The sequence below is a fragment of the Mesoplodon bidens genome, assembly GCF_964165515.1.
Source record: "Mesoplodon bidens genome assembly, chromosome: 7".
Taxonomy (NCBI): Eukaryota; Metazoa; Chordata; class Mammalia; order Artiodactyla; family Ziphiidae; genus Mesoplodon; species Mesoplodon bidens.
Window position 1 is genome coordinate 25,858,909 of NC_138164.1, and position 15,390 is coordinate 25,874,298.

The window sequence follows — 15,390 nt, forward strand, 5'->3', positions numbered from 1 at the left end:
AAAACATTTACCAAATAGACGATATCCTGAGCCATAAAACAAGTTTCAATAAATATAAAGGGATTTAAGCCATACAAAGTAAGTTCTCTGACCACAGTGAAATTAAATTAGAAATTACCAAAGACATATGCAAAAATCCTCAACTATTTGGAAACTAACTAATTAAACTAACTAAAACTAATTTAGCATACATGTAAATAACCCATGTGTCAAGAACAAAATCAAAGAGTAATTTAAAAGTATTTTCAACCGAATAAAAATATAAACACAACATATCAGAATTTGTGAGATGCTGCTAAAGCATTACTTACAAGGAAATTTATAACACTAAATACTTATATTAGAAAAGAAGATCTCAAATCAATGATATCAGCTTACAACTGAAGAAAGCAGAAAAAGAACAAATTAAATCCAAAGTAAGCAAAATATAAGAAGTAATAAAAATCAAAGTGGAAGTAAATAAAAAACAGAAACAGTAAAGAAATTCAATGAAACTAAAAACTGGTTAAGACAATCAGTAAAACTGATAAACTTCTAGCCTGACTGATCAGGAAAAAAAAAGATACAAATTACCAATAAAGAAATGATAGAAGCAAAATGAACACACATTCTAAGCACTTTATGAAAAGCTATCTGGAAGGCAAATAAGCACCTGAAGAGATGTTCAACATCAACAGTCATTAGGGGAACACAAAACCATGAGATACTGCTACACATCCTCTAGAATACTGAAAATTAAAAAGACTGACTATTCCAAGTTCCTACAAGAAGATAGAGGAATTGGAAGTCACTACCACACTGCTGGTGGTAGTGTAAAATGATACAACCACTTGGTAAAACAGTTTGGCAGTTTCTTAAAATTTAAATATATAGTTATCATATGATCTAGCCATTCTTCTCCTAGGTATTTACTCAAGAGAAAAGAAAGTGTATGTTCATACTAAGACTTGTACATGAATGTTCAAAGAAGCTTTATTTATAGCAGCCAAAAACTAAAAACATTCTAAATGTCCACCAGCAGGTGAATGGAAAAACAAATTGCGGTACAATATATCTGTTAATGGCATGCTATCCATCAACAAAAAGGAACAAACTATTGTTACATGCAACAACATGGATGAAATGCAAAATAATCATGCTGAATGAAAGAAGCAAGCCAGAGCAAAAAAAAAAAATAAGTGTATAAGGTATGAGGTATGATCCCATTTATATAAAACTCTAGAAAATACAAACCAGTCTATAATTAAAAAAAAAAAAAGAGGAGTAGTTGTCTAGGGAGGTTGCTAGGAAGTGTGGAGAGGCAGGAGGGATGATTATGAAAGGGCACCAGGAAACTTTTGGGGGTGATGGTTTTATTAGAATATACACATTTCAAAAACTTACCAAACTGTACACTTTATATACATATGCAGTTTGTACATATGCAGTTTTATGCAGATTATACTTCAATAAACAGTTGTTTTTAAAAACCCTCAAAGGAGTGATAAAACAATTTAAAGCAGCAAAAAATCAGTCATAATCACAAATATTAAGAATATATCTATGATATTACTAGTTTTCCTCCATATCTAGATTTTATCATACTCTATTGAAATTAACCTGAGTTTTCAACATATATTCTGAGCAAGTAATAGCAAAACATACAAAGAGCTCAAAATCAAAACTTTAACAACCATATGTGGAAATTATATTTAAATACTGAATTCCTTTTGGGCAAAAAAAAAGAAATCTGTTAATAGAGAGCATTTGAGTTTGTTTTTTTCCACAGATATTAATCTCTGTAGGAAATCCAAAAAAACCTATTTCTACTCATATTGGTGAAAGGAAAGGCAATACTATGGTGCTTAGACTAAGAAATGTAAAATATTTCAGGTAAGGCACCATTAGAAAAAAACATATTTTTGTTCCCTCTCAAGTTCCTTCAGTCTACATTTTTAAAACCAATGCAGTGGGGACCCTGCAGTCGTGTAAGCAGGAGAACGTTATTCGTTTTTATATGTTTTTGTTTTTGTTTTTGTTTTGCGGTATGCAGGCCTCTCACTGTTGTGGCCTCTCCCGTTGTGGAGCACAGGCTCCGGACATGCAGGCTCAGAGGCCATGGCTCATGGGCCTAGCCTCTCCGCGACATGTGGGATCTTCCCGGACCAAGGCACAAACCCGTGTCCCCTGCATCGGCAGGCGGACTCTCAACCACTGCGCCACCAGGGAAACCCCGTTTTTATATGATTTAATGAAAGATATTGCTTGTATCATTAGTTGTACGTTTTTTGTATAGAAAATATTTTTCAGTAACTTTTTTCAAATTAAATTCTGAGGTATACATCATTTTTATTGTATTGTAAATGTAATTTATTTGAATTTCAGGCAACCCAATAATATTTCTACAAAAATGTCAAAAAACATGAGATGAATAGCAGAAGGAATTTGTCAAAGTCATATGATTTAAGTTCCAAGGAATATCTCTGATACAAAAACAACCTCCCTTGTTACTTAATTCTTTGTCACACAAGACCAGATAATTTTTTTCAAATTTGAATGAGTAAAAGAAACAGTCTATTTCTCTCACTTTCAGTTTCTAAGGATGACTTAAAGGAAACGTGCACATGGAATAATTTTAAGGCAATTTTATTCCAAAGGTTCATTAGTATTTTTTGTAAAAATAAAATATGCTTATAGCAGTAAGTCATAACAATGAGAGACATTTCAATTTTATGAGCTGTGTGTAAACCAAATTGTCACATCACTCTTTGTGTGTATGTGGTCCATATACAGATGAAAAGGAACACCAATATTCTGGGAACCATATGTTAAAAAACAACTGACTTAAGTCATCAAGAAAGAATTCCTAAAATTTTTTCACATCACCCACACCCCTAGCTACACTCTCCTCTTCTTTAATGTTTCCACTCAAGGCTAATCCTTCTCTACTTGTGTGAGTACACTGGATCATACATACATCCACACTAACCTTGAGATCCTGCTGAATTACCCCATCCAACATCACTCTATATGTTTAGCTTCTTCTAAAGCTGATACCAACTCTTTTCCACTAATATCTAAATATATTCAAGTATCTGCACCTTAAAAAAAATGGGAGTGAGGGAAGCACTTCATTTTACCCATGTCTCCCACATACACTTTCTATCTCTACCATATCATAACCCATAGTCATAATTGAGACTATGAAATCTGGCTTATAAATCTTCTTTTACAATGATAATATTCTTGATTAAATTGCTGAAGACCTGTGTTACTGTCTATCCAAAGACACATCTTTGTCATTTTATCAGACTCTTCCCTGTTTTTTTTTTTTTTTTTTTTTTTTTTTTTTAAGGCATGTCCCCACGAGGGAAGGTTAAATTTATTATTATTTTTATTAGCGGTACGCAGCCCTCTCACTGTTGTGGCCTCTCCCATTGTGGAGCACAGGCTCCGGACGCGCAGGCTCAGCAGCCATGGCTCACGGGCCCAGCCGCTCCGCGGCATGTGGGATCTTCCCGGACCGGGGCACGAACCCGCGTCCCCTGCATCGGCAGGCGGACTCTCAACCACTGAGCCACCAGGGAAGCCCCCTGTTTTTGAGAAACTTTACTTTTCTCTTCACTTTTCAGGATGCAAGCTTAAAGAATCAATCAAGAGAGGGCAATCAGGAAGGTGTGCTGACGTCCAACCAAAGTTCACAAGTTCCAAGAAGATAACTGGAATCTCAAGAGACCTTTAAAGAGGCAACTTTCATGGTCATGAAATCCATACTCCACACATCTTTTTTTGTTTTGTTTTGACTGGGCTGGGGGGGGTGTATTTTCTAACAGGAATTGTTTATTAGTATATGGAACGTAGATCAGGATAAATGAGATGATACAGAAGAATTCTGAACATCTCTGATATTTTCAGTATTAACAGATACTTCAACACACTTAGTATTGATAGAACAGTAATAGGTATCAAATAAAGACATTAAAATTAAAGTTCTTGGGCATCAATGACTGAAGAACACATTATTATTAATACCATAGCAAAGACACTGCTCTGCAACAAACAGATTAGACTCTTCCATTTATAATGGAAGACTCTAAGCATTTATAATGACGAGCAGATGCTCTGAAAGAAACATCACCATGACATCTGCAATTATCCTATAAAAATAAAAATGTAGAAGCACTTCTCATTTTCCCAGATTACTGCTGTATTTCAAAAGCCCTCTTCACAATTATTTTCTAAAAAGCAAATCCAATTTTCCCACTAAAACGGACTCTCTTTACAACACACACACAACACAGACACACAACACAAACTCTGGCTGAAAACTTTTGAGGAAAAAATAATTTAAAAAGCCCCAGCCCAATGACATTTCAGAAACCTTGAGTATATTGCAATTATTCTTTGCCTGCTGACAGTATTCAAAGATCTTGTCCCTTTAATTCTTCTTTTCTTACCACTTGTTCCCGAACTTTCTCCCCTAAGGATCTCATGACTAAACTCAACCCCTTCAGAACCTGGTATCCTTCTCTTGTCCTCCTAGGCTATCATAGCAAACTCTGCCAAGGCTTTTAACCTTTTTAACCTTATATAATATTTTATATTATATAAAATGAGTTAGTTCCTGATATCAACTTAGATAAAATCTAAATTAAGGACATCACATTAATTTTTGTTCATATTACATACTATCCTAGGTTTCAAACTCTTGAATATATATAGCTAATATATTTTCCAATAAAGCAAAATTATAAACAAACACATTTTGTTTCTAGGAATAAAAAGCTTAAGATTCTTAATTACATGGGCCACTATTAGAGGATGTCTTCCAGCTACTTAAGGGCCTAAAAAGCACAAAGGAAAAGAATGATAAATCAGATCACAGTAAGAATGAATGAAAAAATAGATGAAAAAAAAAAGTAAAAACACAAAAAGAGGAAATCTAAAGATGATGAAAAATTATATATATATCACATGACAACTATAGAAGTGCTCACACACACAAAAAAGAAAACCTCAAGAACTAGGTAAAATATATGACTGGTTAATAAAATAGAATTAAAATTAACAACATTTATAAAAATATGCCAAACTTCACCCATAGTTACATAAATGCAAACCAAAGAAAGCTTCTCTTCCTCAACTATGTATCTATGGCAAAGATTAAAAACCTCAATAATACTATCAGCCAGGAAGAGAAAAATCGTTCTCATACATGACTGGTAAGAGTGTAAATTGGTTAGTACAACAAAATATATAAATATAATTCCACTCCTTGGAATTTATTTTACAGCTATATTTAAGTAGTATGCAAAAATACACATACAAAACTATTCACTGTAGTATTATTTAGAGCAACAAACTAGAAATTACCTTAAAGTCCATCAATAGGAAACTGATGAGAAATACTAGCTTATCTCTAAGCTTTACAACAGAATATCAGAGACTTCAAAATGAAAAAAAGCACATACATATGGGCTGGTGTGAAAAGGTCTTTAAGATAATACTGATTGGAAAAAATAAGATTCAGAATAGTACAGTTATCTGTTGGTATATTCCAGGACCCAATGCAGATACCAAAATCTGCAGATGCTCAAGTCCCTTATATAAAATGGCAGTCAGCCATTCAGTATCTATGGGATCCCCATCCTTAGATTCAACCAACCAGGAATTGAAAATATTTAGAAAAAAACTTTAAGAAAGTTCCAAAAAACAAAACTTAAATTTGGCAAGAGTTGGCAACTATTTACATAGCATTTACACTGCATATACAACTATTTACATTGTACTGGGTATTGTAAGTAATCTATAGATGATTTAAGGTATATGGGAGAGGGGACTTCCCTGGCAGTCCAGTGGTTAGGACCTCGCCTTCCAATGGAGGGGTGTGGGTTCAATCTCTGGTCAGGGAGCTAAGATCCCACAGGCCTCGCAGCCAAAAAACCAAAAACATAAAACAGTGAAATACTGTAACAAATTCAATAAAGACTTTAAAAATGGTCCACATCAAAAAAAAAGAAAGAAAGAAAGAAGGGAGGGAGAGAGGGAGGGAGGGAGGAAAGAAGGAAGGAAGGAAAAAAGGAAGGAAGGAAGGAAGGAAGGAAGGAATTAAGAATGAATATGGGAGAATGTGCGTAGGTTATACATAAAAATACTACTACACCTTTTTATATAACGTACTTGAGCATCTCCAGATTTGGGAATCTGCTGGGGTCCTGGAACCAATCCCCTGGTGGATACCCAGAGATGATTATAATTATGTAATCTCTTGTAAAAAGGTCACAGACCCAAGAAATGGCCAAGTGCTATGTACAGTTGCCAAATAAAACACATGACACCCAGTTAAATTTGAATTTCAGGTAAAAAATAATGTTTTTTTTTAGTTTAAGTATGTCCAAACATTTTTATTTGCTAAATCTGGCAACCCCAGTTACATAGCACTGTGCAAGTCACAATCTCAGTTGCCTCAGACTCTGCATCTGGAAAATGCCCAGGTCAGTCTATAATTTCTTCTAGTTCTAGAATCAGTTCTATGATTTTTTTTTCTAGTTCTAAAATTCATTGGTTCTAAAGCTCCTTAAAATTCTGGCATTTTGTAAAGAATTCAACATATACCAGAATAATGTTCAGACAAATTAACAGCTTCTAACAATCCTTCACTGAATCTTTCCACTCCCTGAAAACAGGCATTCTTCAAGGTCCCACCCTTGTTTTTTCACTTTATACCACTCTACATGCTCAGGAATTCTTTTTTGTTTTACATATATGCGGAATATTCCTAGACTGTCCTTTCCCTCTCCAGCCAATCATGGAATTCATGGAAAGCCTCAAAACATCTGTAACATCAAAATTAACAAAGCTAAAAAGAATACGTCTTCAGACCAAAACATAAAGCTTTTAATGAGTTCCTGTATTACAGTATATCTATCAGAAGCTTACAACATATAAACATGAAGCAATTATAGAACCAGAAAGAATACTAACAATGTAAGATTGCTTACATATTCTGCTTAGCTGCAGTCACAGAAGTAAAAACCTACAGATCACCCAAATGTTAAGCCAATCCTAGTGATATCAGGAAATAAGAGCCTCATCCCACTAGCAACTGGTGACGAACTAGTCTACCTTCCAGAGTACCTGGAGTGAAGCCTGGACAATTATATATGTATACAGCCTTAGACATTCTCTAATCCCTGCCATGTTTATCCAGTCAGTACAACTGGATTTCTCCTTTCCTTTCTTGGGAACAAAGCCCTGACATGAACAAGAGCCTATGTGACTGGGCCTCCCATCATTCAGTACAGATTTTGCCAGCTTCCCTGCCTCCCTCCTACTGAAAGCTACACAGTGTGCTCTATAATCCACAGCTTCAGATTGAGTCACTAACAAAAGTGATTTACCAGACTCATGACTCCAAACCACAATGCTTATACCTACTACTGCCACCAATGAATTCTATTATTTCCTAAAACCTCTTCCTTCAGTGTCCCATTCATTTGGTGGCATTTTAAAACATATTTTAATGATCATTCAAGTATAAGTTAGTTATTATCCTTTAGATACTCATTTTCTATTTATGGCTATTTCAAATAGTGCCAGCCCTATGGCTAAATCAAGTCTTCCTAGGTTTGATCCCATTCAACCTGGGTTTCCTGATCGACTGACTCAGCCCTATATATAAGTGCTGCAGGTACAAGAATAATAAAACCAATAAGTGCTGCCTATTTTCCTAATCATTATGGGTACAACCACTATCCTATCTATATTTTGCTTTCAGAACTCTAACATTAGGGGACTTCCCTGGTGGTCCAGTGGGTAAGACTCTGTGCTCCCACTGCAGGGGGTCTGGGTTCGAACCCTGGTCAGGGAACTAGATCCTGCATGCATGCCACAACTAAGGAGTCCTCATGCCGCAACTAAAGATCCCACATGTCACAAATAAGACCCAACGCGGCCTAAGTAAATAAATAAAATTTTTTTAAAAGATGTGTGTATTAAAAAAAAAAAGAACTCCAACATTAGCTTTAAAACCCGTCAACTATCAAAGTGGATTTCTTTCTCTGCAAAACCACCACCAAAATTCACACTTCCCTCTGCAGGATCTTTCACATATCTTTTTCACTTTATATTTGGGCTATGGCAGCATATTTTCCTTCAGTCTCCCAGACCTCCAGTAGGCATGCAATATTTACAATTATGATTATACTGTAAAATGCAGCAATTTCCTTTGGAAGTAATACGGCAGTACTAACAAAATCTACCAAAATATTTCTTGTAGCATATCCATTTAAAAGAATTACTAAACGCATTTAGTTTTTTAGATGGCAAAAAAGCAATAAATTTTGAGGAAATATATAGCTACTAAATTCATCTTCCAGCTCTTTTTGTTAAATATACTGTGAAATGAAATACAATCCACAAAATGGTACTGAATTGTTAAAAGTGCATATCCTACCTCTTCCATCGAATTTAAGAAATAGAAAATCATAACTCATATCTAATTAGTAACTGATGCTCTAAAATTACAGTTCAGTTTCCTGAATCCTCTGGACCTTAATATTCAGTTATCAGTTTAAAAAATAAATGAAAAAATACCCAGCAAGCGAAGACTTTGTATCCTGTAGGTGTTCTTTCTTCAGAGAGTCCTCTCTCAAGCTTTCACCCTGTGATTTTTCTCTCACGTCTTCTGAAACTTGTCCACGGTCAACACTGTGACTGGCTTCTAATGGTTTTCGATTTGAATGTTTCCTGTCTCCTTCTCTCCCATCAGATCGACTCCACCATGACAAACTTTCTTCACTGTTCTCTGTGGATTTTCGAAAACCACAATGTACAGAATCCTGAGAGACCAGTGCTGAAGATGAACTAGATGGTTCAAAATTTCTGTCCTTGCTATGAAATGACAGTTCTTCATCAGAAGGTCTTAGGAATTTAGGTCTCAAATTTATATGAGAAGGAAACTCTTGATTTTGTTTTGGACTGGATTCTCTTCTACATGCTTCTAAAGACCCAGATCTACTATCTTTTTTATCACCACTAAACTTATCTTTAATGATATTCTTTGCAATATCTGTTGTATTATATCTATCTCTTGAACTTTTATTATATTTTGCCAAGTCTGATTTTCTACTTTCCTGACTACTTTGTGCTCTATCTGAGTATGTTGGTTTCCTCCACCGTTCTCGTCTACAGTCTTCTTTCATAAACGCAGTTTTCTCAGCTTCTTTTAATTTCATCTGGAAGATTTCCACTGACTAGAAAGGAGGAAAAATTAACAAGATATTTAAAATTAAAAATGACTCAATGACTTGTACCCCACATGCCACTGTGTCACGATACACTGTCATGTAGCACAACAAAAGAAAAACTCAACAAAGGGTAATAAAAGACCCATACAATCATCCTACCTGACATGGCCTGAAATATGTCCCCCCCCAAATTCATTTGTTGAACCCCAACCCCTAGTACATACCTCAGAATATGACCACATTTGTAGACAGGATCTTTAAAGAGGTGATTAAGTTAAAATGAGGTCATTGGGTTAGGCCCTAATCCAGTATGACTGATGTCCTTGTAAGAAGAAGAAATTTGGACACACAAAGAGACATGAGGAATACACACACACAGAGAAAAGATCATGTGAGGACAGAGCAAGAAGGCAGCCATTTATGAACCAAGAAGAGAAGCCTCAGATGAAACCAAACCCTCTAACATCTTGATCTTGGACTTCCATTCTCCTGAGCTGTAAGAAAATAAATTTCTGTTGTTTAAGCCACCCAGCCTGTGGAGCTGTGTTATGGCAGCCCTAGCAAGGAAACACACTACCATAAAATGAATACTTAAAAAAATATGAATAACCAATGAAAAATTACCAAATAATGAATAAATCCTGGGAGCTCAAAAGGAGCCCTTTGACCAAATGACCAGCACTAAAACAAAATGTAATTCAGAAAACAATAAAAACATAATTTTTTAAAAAATAATTCCTACGGTCAGTGAGCGTCAAGATGTTACTAAAATGCTAAAACAAAATAGATTCTCATAAAAAAGAGCAGCTCAAGAATAATAAAGACTTATAATTAAACTATGTTCAAAAATATGCATGTAGTGAGTAGAAGAATAGAAAGTGTTGAATCCAAATTTGTGAATTCAACACTAGCCTGGGAATTCACTATACTTAGGAAAAAATGGTAAACTGATTTAAGCTATAGGTCTACAGAATCTAATATGCATATACTAGTACTTTCAGAAAGAAAAAGCAAAGATAATAGGAGCTTTAACAAAAAGAGAGAAAATTTCCTCAGCTAACTTTCTATATCCAAAGGGCTCACCCAACAGCCTTAGGGGAGGGGAGAAAGTGAAGTATACAAAGACTCATACATAAAAAATCCTAATTCCTGAGTCTCAAAATTCATTCAGAAAAAAAAATTCTTCACAAAGATAGGATCGGGGAGAAGGGAGTGTGAGCATGTAAATAAATGCAAGTTAGGTAAATAACACATTGCCTACAAAGGAAAGAAAGTCAGACTGTTATCAACTATTCGCTTACAATACTAAATGCTAGAAGATAATGGAATAAAGATCAAATTTTGATAAAAAATTATAAGGCAATAATTCTATATACAGAATTCAATTCAGTCAAATTATCCTTCCTTGACATGGACAAAAGAAAGTCATTTTCCAAAATGAAAGGAATCAAAAAGTAAATCACTTACTAATTCTGGGGGGAAATTACTCAGGATCATTAAGCCAAACCATAAATGAACTAGGGCAAAGATCTCTGAGAAAAGGAATGCATGCTATAAACCAAATGGCAAATGTAATGGTTAAGTCTAAATAATTGTTTTTGTAGTTGTGAAGAATATAACTGTCAAGAATAACATGCATATTTTTTAAATTTATAGTAAACTAACTAAAATTTCAAATTATTTCAATAAAATATGTGAGTTGAGATGGAAAGTTATCATCTTAGACTAGGCAGAGATAATCCATTATATTTCATTTTTTCAAATTATTTTAAAAATTCAGGTTTAACATGTTTCTTAAATTTAATGACAACATCAGTAGAGTCAAACTGATGGCAGTGGGGGAAATATTTTCATAATTTAAGCATTGACTCATAGGCAATTTTTTTTTCTTGGTGACACATAGATTAATGATGTATCTACAATTAGTGGCTTCTTAGATTAAATAAAATATGGTAATAATAAAAACAAAAACAGCAGTTACCACAATTTATCCAATGTTTATTTTACTACATCTTTTGTATCATTTAAGTGGGCTCTACATACAATGCCTAGGTTCAAATTTACTCATGAGCTACGTAATCTTGGTTATTTAAACTCTGTCTGCCTCAGTTTCCTCATTTAGCAAACAAGAATAATAGTACAATTATGGGTATTAAATAAGTTTAATTATACATGAAGTATTTTAACAATACCTGGCAGATGAAAAGCATTCAAATTATTATTAATGCTCACAACAATTCTATGATATTGATACTAATAGCCGTGTTTTTTAAATGAAAAATAAAAATGAAGCTAAGGTCACATAGCAAGAGTAACAAACACTGTATTGAAATTCAGGACTATTTGACTACAAAGCCAATGTTTTTAACTACTATGTTAAAATGTCTCACTCTGTGATTCTTAACTGTTCTAGAGCATTAAGAAATTATATAAGGGACTTCCCTGGTGGTCCAGTGGTTAAGACTTCACCTTCCATTGCAAGGGGTGAGGGTTCAATCCCTGGTTGGGGAGCTAGGATCCCACATGCCTCACAGCCAAAAAACCAAAACATAAAACAGAAGCAATACTGTAACAAATTCAATAAAGACTTTAAAAATGGTCCACATCAAAAAAAAATCTAAAAAAAGGTTTTAAAAAAAAAGAAATTATATAAAAGTTCACAATTCAAAACATAAACTCACAATAACCCCTAAAAAACATAAGAAGAAGACTAAAGGCCATGTTATGTATAAAGAAAGATATAAACTCAAAATAAAATATTAACAAATTTAATGTAGTGGTATATTAAAGGAAATGCCATAATCAAATAGGAGTCAAAGAATGCAAGAATGGTCCAATGTTAGGAAATGTATTCAGGCAATTCATCTCATTAACAAAAGAAAAAAAAATCAGTTATCTCAAAGGATACCAAAAAAGTTATTTCATAAAAATGAGATACCCATTCCTAATTTAAAAGCAAAAGTAAATTAACAAAAAAACACTTTTGAATAAACTTTGAATGCAAAGATACTTTCTAAAGATGACAATCTTCATCTTAAATGCAAAAAGTTATGACTTAAACACAGAAAGAAAAGTGTTATTAATCAAAGTTCTGAAATTCTACTTCAAGAATACAAGAAAGTTTAAATATTGTAATATGGAGTAGCAAAAGCAAAAGTAATCACAATTTGCATATAACTATATTCCCATATAACCCAATTAAAAAAAACACTATAGATTTAATGACAAGAGTTTAAAAAAATGGGCAGACTAACACCAGGCAAGTCAGAAAACATAAGAGAACAAAGATTCAGCATACAATTGAAAAAATAAAAATATCTTAGGATACATGCATAACAACTGAATGGAGAAATGTACTGAAGAGCATAAACAAAAATCTGAATTGACTGTGGTGACCTAAATGGGAAAGAAATCCGAAAAAGAGGGGATATATATAGAGGTATAGCTGATTCACTTTGCTGTACAGTAGAAACTAATGCAACATTGTAAAACAACCCTACTCCAATAAAAATTTAAAAAATTTTTGAATTGAGAAATAAGCAGTATTTTAGGATGAGATTAGTCAACATTACAAAGATATTAATTGTCCTTGATTTATCTATAAATTTAATTAAATTTAAATCAAAATTCCAAAATGATCTGTAAATTTATAATGTATTTTGGAAAACTTTCTTTTGAGCTTGAATGTGACAAAATTGATTCTAAATTTAACAAAAAAAAGCACACATAAGAATGTAAAGTTACTTTTTAGTGACTAATAAAAGAAGACTTACCCTGTCACATAGTAGGTGTTCACTAATTATTTGCTGTCTGCGTGAGTTACTGAAAACTACAGTAATTAAAATAGTATGATACTAATACCAGGAAACAACAAAAAAATCAATAAAATAGATTTGAGAGTAAAGAAATAGACTGATTTTATAAAAAATGATGTCATATATAATAAATGTGTCATTTCTAATTAGTGGGAAAAAATAATTCATTCAATATATTATAAATGACTATCTAAAGAGTTAAGGAAAGTTAAATGCTTACTTTAAACTATACACAAATATGTATTTCAAAAATATTAAAGCTATCCATAAAAATAAAACTGAACAAGTTCTCAAAGGAAATATATGTGTGCATTTTTACGATCTTGGGAGTGGAGAAGGCCTGTCAATGAATTATACCAAGAACATTAAGTCATAAAAGAAAAACCTGATAGGTTTTGTTTGGTAAAAATATTTAAAATATATTCATAGCAAATATAAACAAAGTAAAAAATAAACATGAAACTAGCAGGAAGAAATTTGAACAGACTTATTAAGAGGTCTTAAATTAATATCCCAAAATGGGTAAATACCATCAATAATCAATCAGATGGCCAAAAAAATATGAAAAAATAGCCCACTTTGCTAGTAAACAAATGTATAAAAATAAAAGCAAAGAATAAGTCTGCTTACCAATCACAGTAGCACAGACTATAAAGAATGATAGTACTACTACTGAAAATCATGTAATAAAAGTCATTTTACTGAGAGTATAATTTCTTCAATATTTCTGTACAGAAATTTTGCAGTACATATCTCACTTTAAGTGTCTATATCCTCTAAATTGACAATTTCCCTTTTAGTAATTCATGTAAGAAAATAACCAGGTAAGTATGCAAAATGCATTGGAAAAGATGATCAGCACAGTGTTGTTTAACAGGGGAGAAAATAAAAATATATAAATGTCCCTCCATTGACAATTAAATAATGGTAAAATCATATAAATATATATATAAATATTAAGAGGTCATTAACATATATACATTTACTGGCATCCAACTATGTCTGTTTGTGTTAAGTGAAAGAAGCAGGATGTATTCTATGAGCCTACTTTTATAAAACTGTTTATTTTAAAAGTATATAATAACCAGAGAAAAAATCTAAAAAAAAAATCAATTAACAAAGATTCTCTTAAAACAAAGGATAGTTTTTCTCTCACAGTTTTGTTTGCCTACTCCTTCCTAAACCTTCTTTCTTCTGAAATTAAAAAATAAAAACAGGACATCAATAGCTACTGAAACAGAAAGATTATTCACCCATGGGGGAGCTGGTTCTAAAATATACTACTGCATGATTCCATTGTTTTATACATACACATACACACTCACACACACACACACACACACACACACACTTAGTAATCATGTCATGATGTATGTAAGTGAAATCATTATGCTGCACATCTTAAGCTTATATAGTGCTGTATGTCAAGTATATTTCAATAAAACTGGAAGAAAGATAAATTTCACTATTTAAAAGCAAAAATAAAAGAGTACGCATGCGCACTCTCTAAACAACAACAAAAAAACTGTTACAATCTGAAAATCTGGAATACAACAAAAACTCTGAAATAAAATAAAAGCTCTAAAATATACAAAATTTTTAACAGTGGTTATGTCCAGAGGTATATACTATGGAGGCTTTCCTATATTATTTAAATTTCCTCACAAGAAGAAAATGTTGATTTTACATTAAACACATGCATACTTAAATTTTACATACTTAAGTTTTATATTCATTGAGTTTTATATTCAAATATGCTACATAGGTTTACATAAAAATGAAAAGCAAAAAATGGCTATAGCAATATACACATTTGAAATTTAGTATCAAGTCAATTCAAAAGTGTTTCCTGGCACAAAACACTGACAAAGTTAATTTCTCATATAACTCTGAAAATAATATGTACCTCCTTAATACTTACCCCATATCTTTCAGCTACAATGTCTTCAAAATTTCTATTTTGTTTCTCAGCTTGTTCCTTCATTCTTTGGTAAGACTTCCTTAGCCAGCTTAAACCACCATCTTCTACTACTGAAATTAAGTTCCAATATTAAATGTCAGTTATACTTTTCACACAGTTATGACAGAATACTTATTGCTACTACAATGATTTCTAACTATAAAATTACATATTATTCCTTGAATATATAAAAATCATAAATACATTTAAAATTCAACACATACTTGAGTGCCTATATATGCAAGGTACATAATGCAAGGTTCCACAATTATGAGAAAGGAAAAAATAAAACTACCCTCAAAAACACTGCCATCTAAGAGAATGAGGATAAAAGGAAATAAATTAATTATAACAAAGATAATATTTGATAAATATTATAAATAGCTAT

General features: G+C 32.8%; 1 protein-coding gene across 5 annotated transcripts in view; it reads right to left on the bottom strand.

Moving 5' to 3' along the window:
* The window catches only part of CWF19L2 (CWF19 like cell cycle control factor 2), a 208,131-nt gene that overhangs the window by 135,024 nt on the left and 57,717 nt on the right, over window positions 1-15,390 (bottom strand). For 3 of the 5 annotated variants that reach the window (XM_081241070.1, XM_081241068.1, XM_081241071.1), the window contains exons 7-8: window positions 14,964-15,073; window positions 8,575-9,233 (exon numbers count right to left, since the gene is read on the bottom strand). In XM_081241070.1, the coding sequence (XP_081097196.1) occupies window positions 8,575-9,233; window positions 14,964-15,073 (769 nt within the window). The remainder of the gene's footprint in view (window positions 1-8,574; window positions 9,234-14,963; window positions 15,074-15,390) is intronic. The other 2 variants (XM_081241069.1, XM_081241072.1) reach the window with 1 other exon arrangement.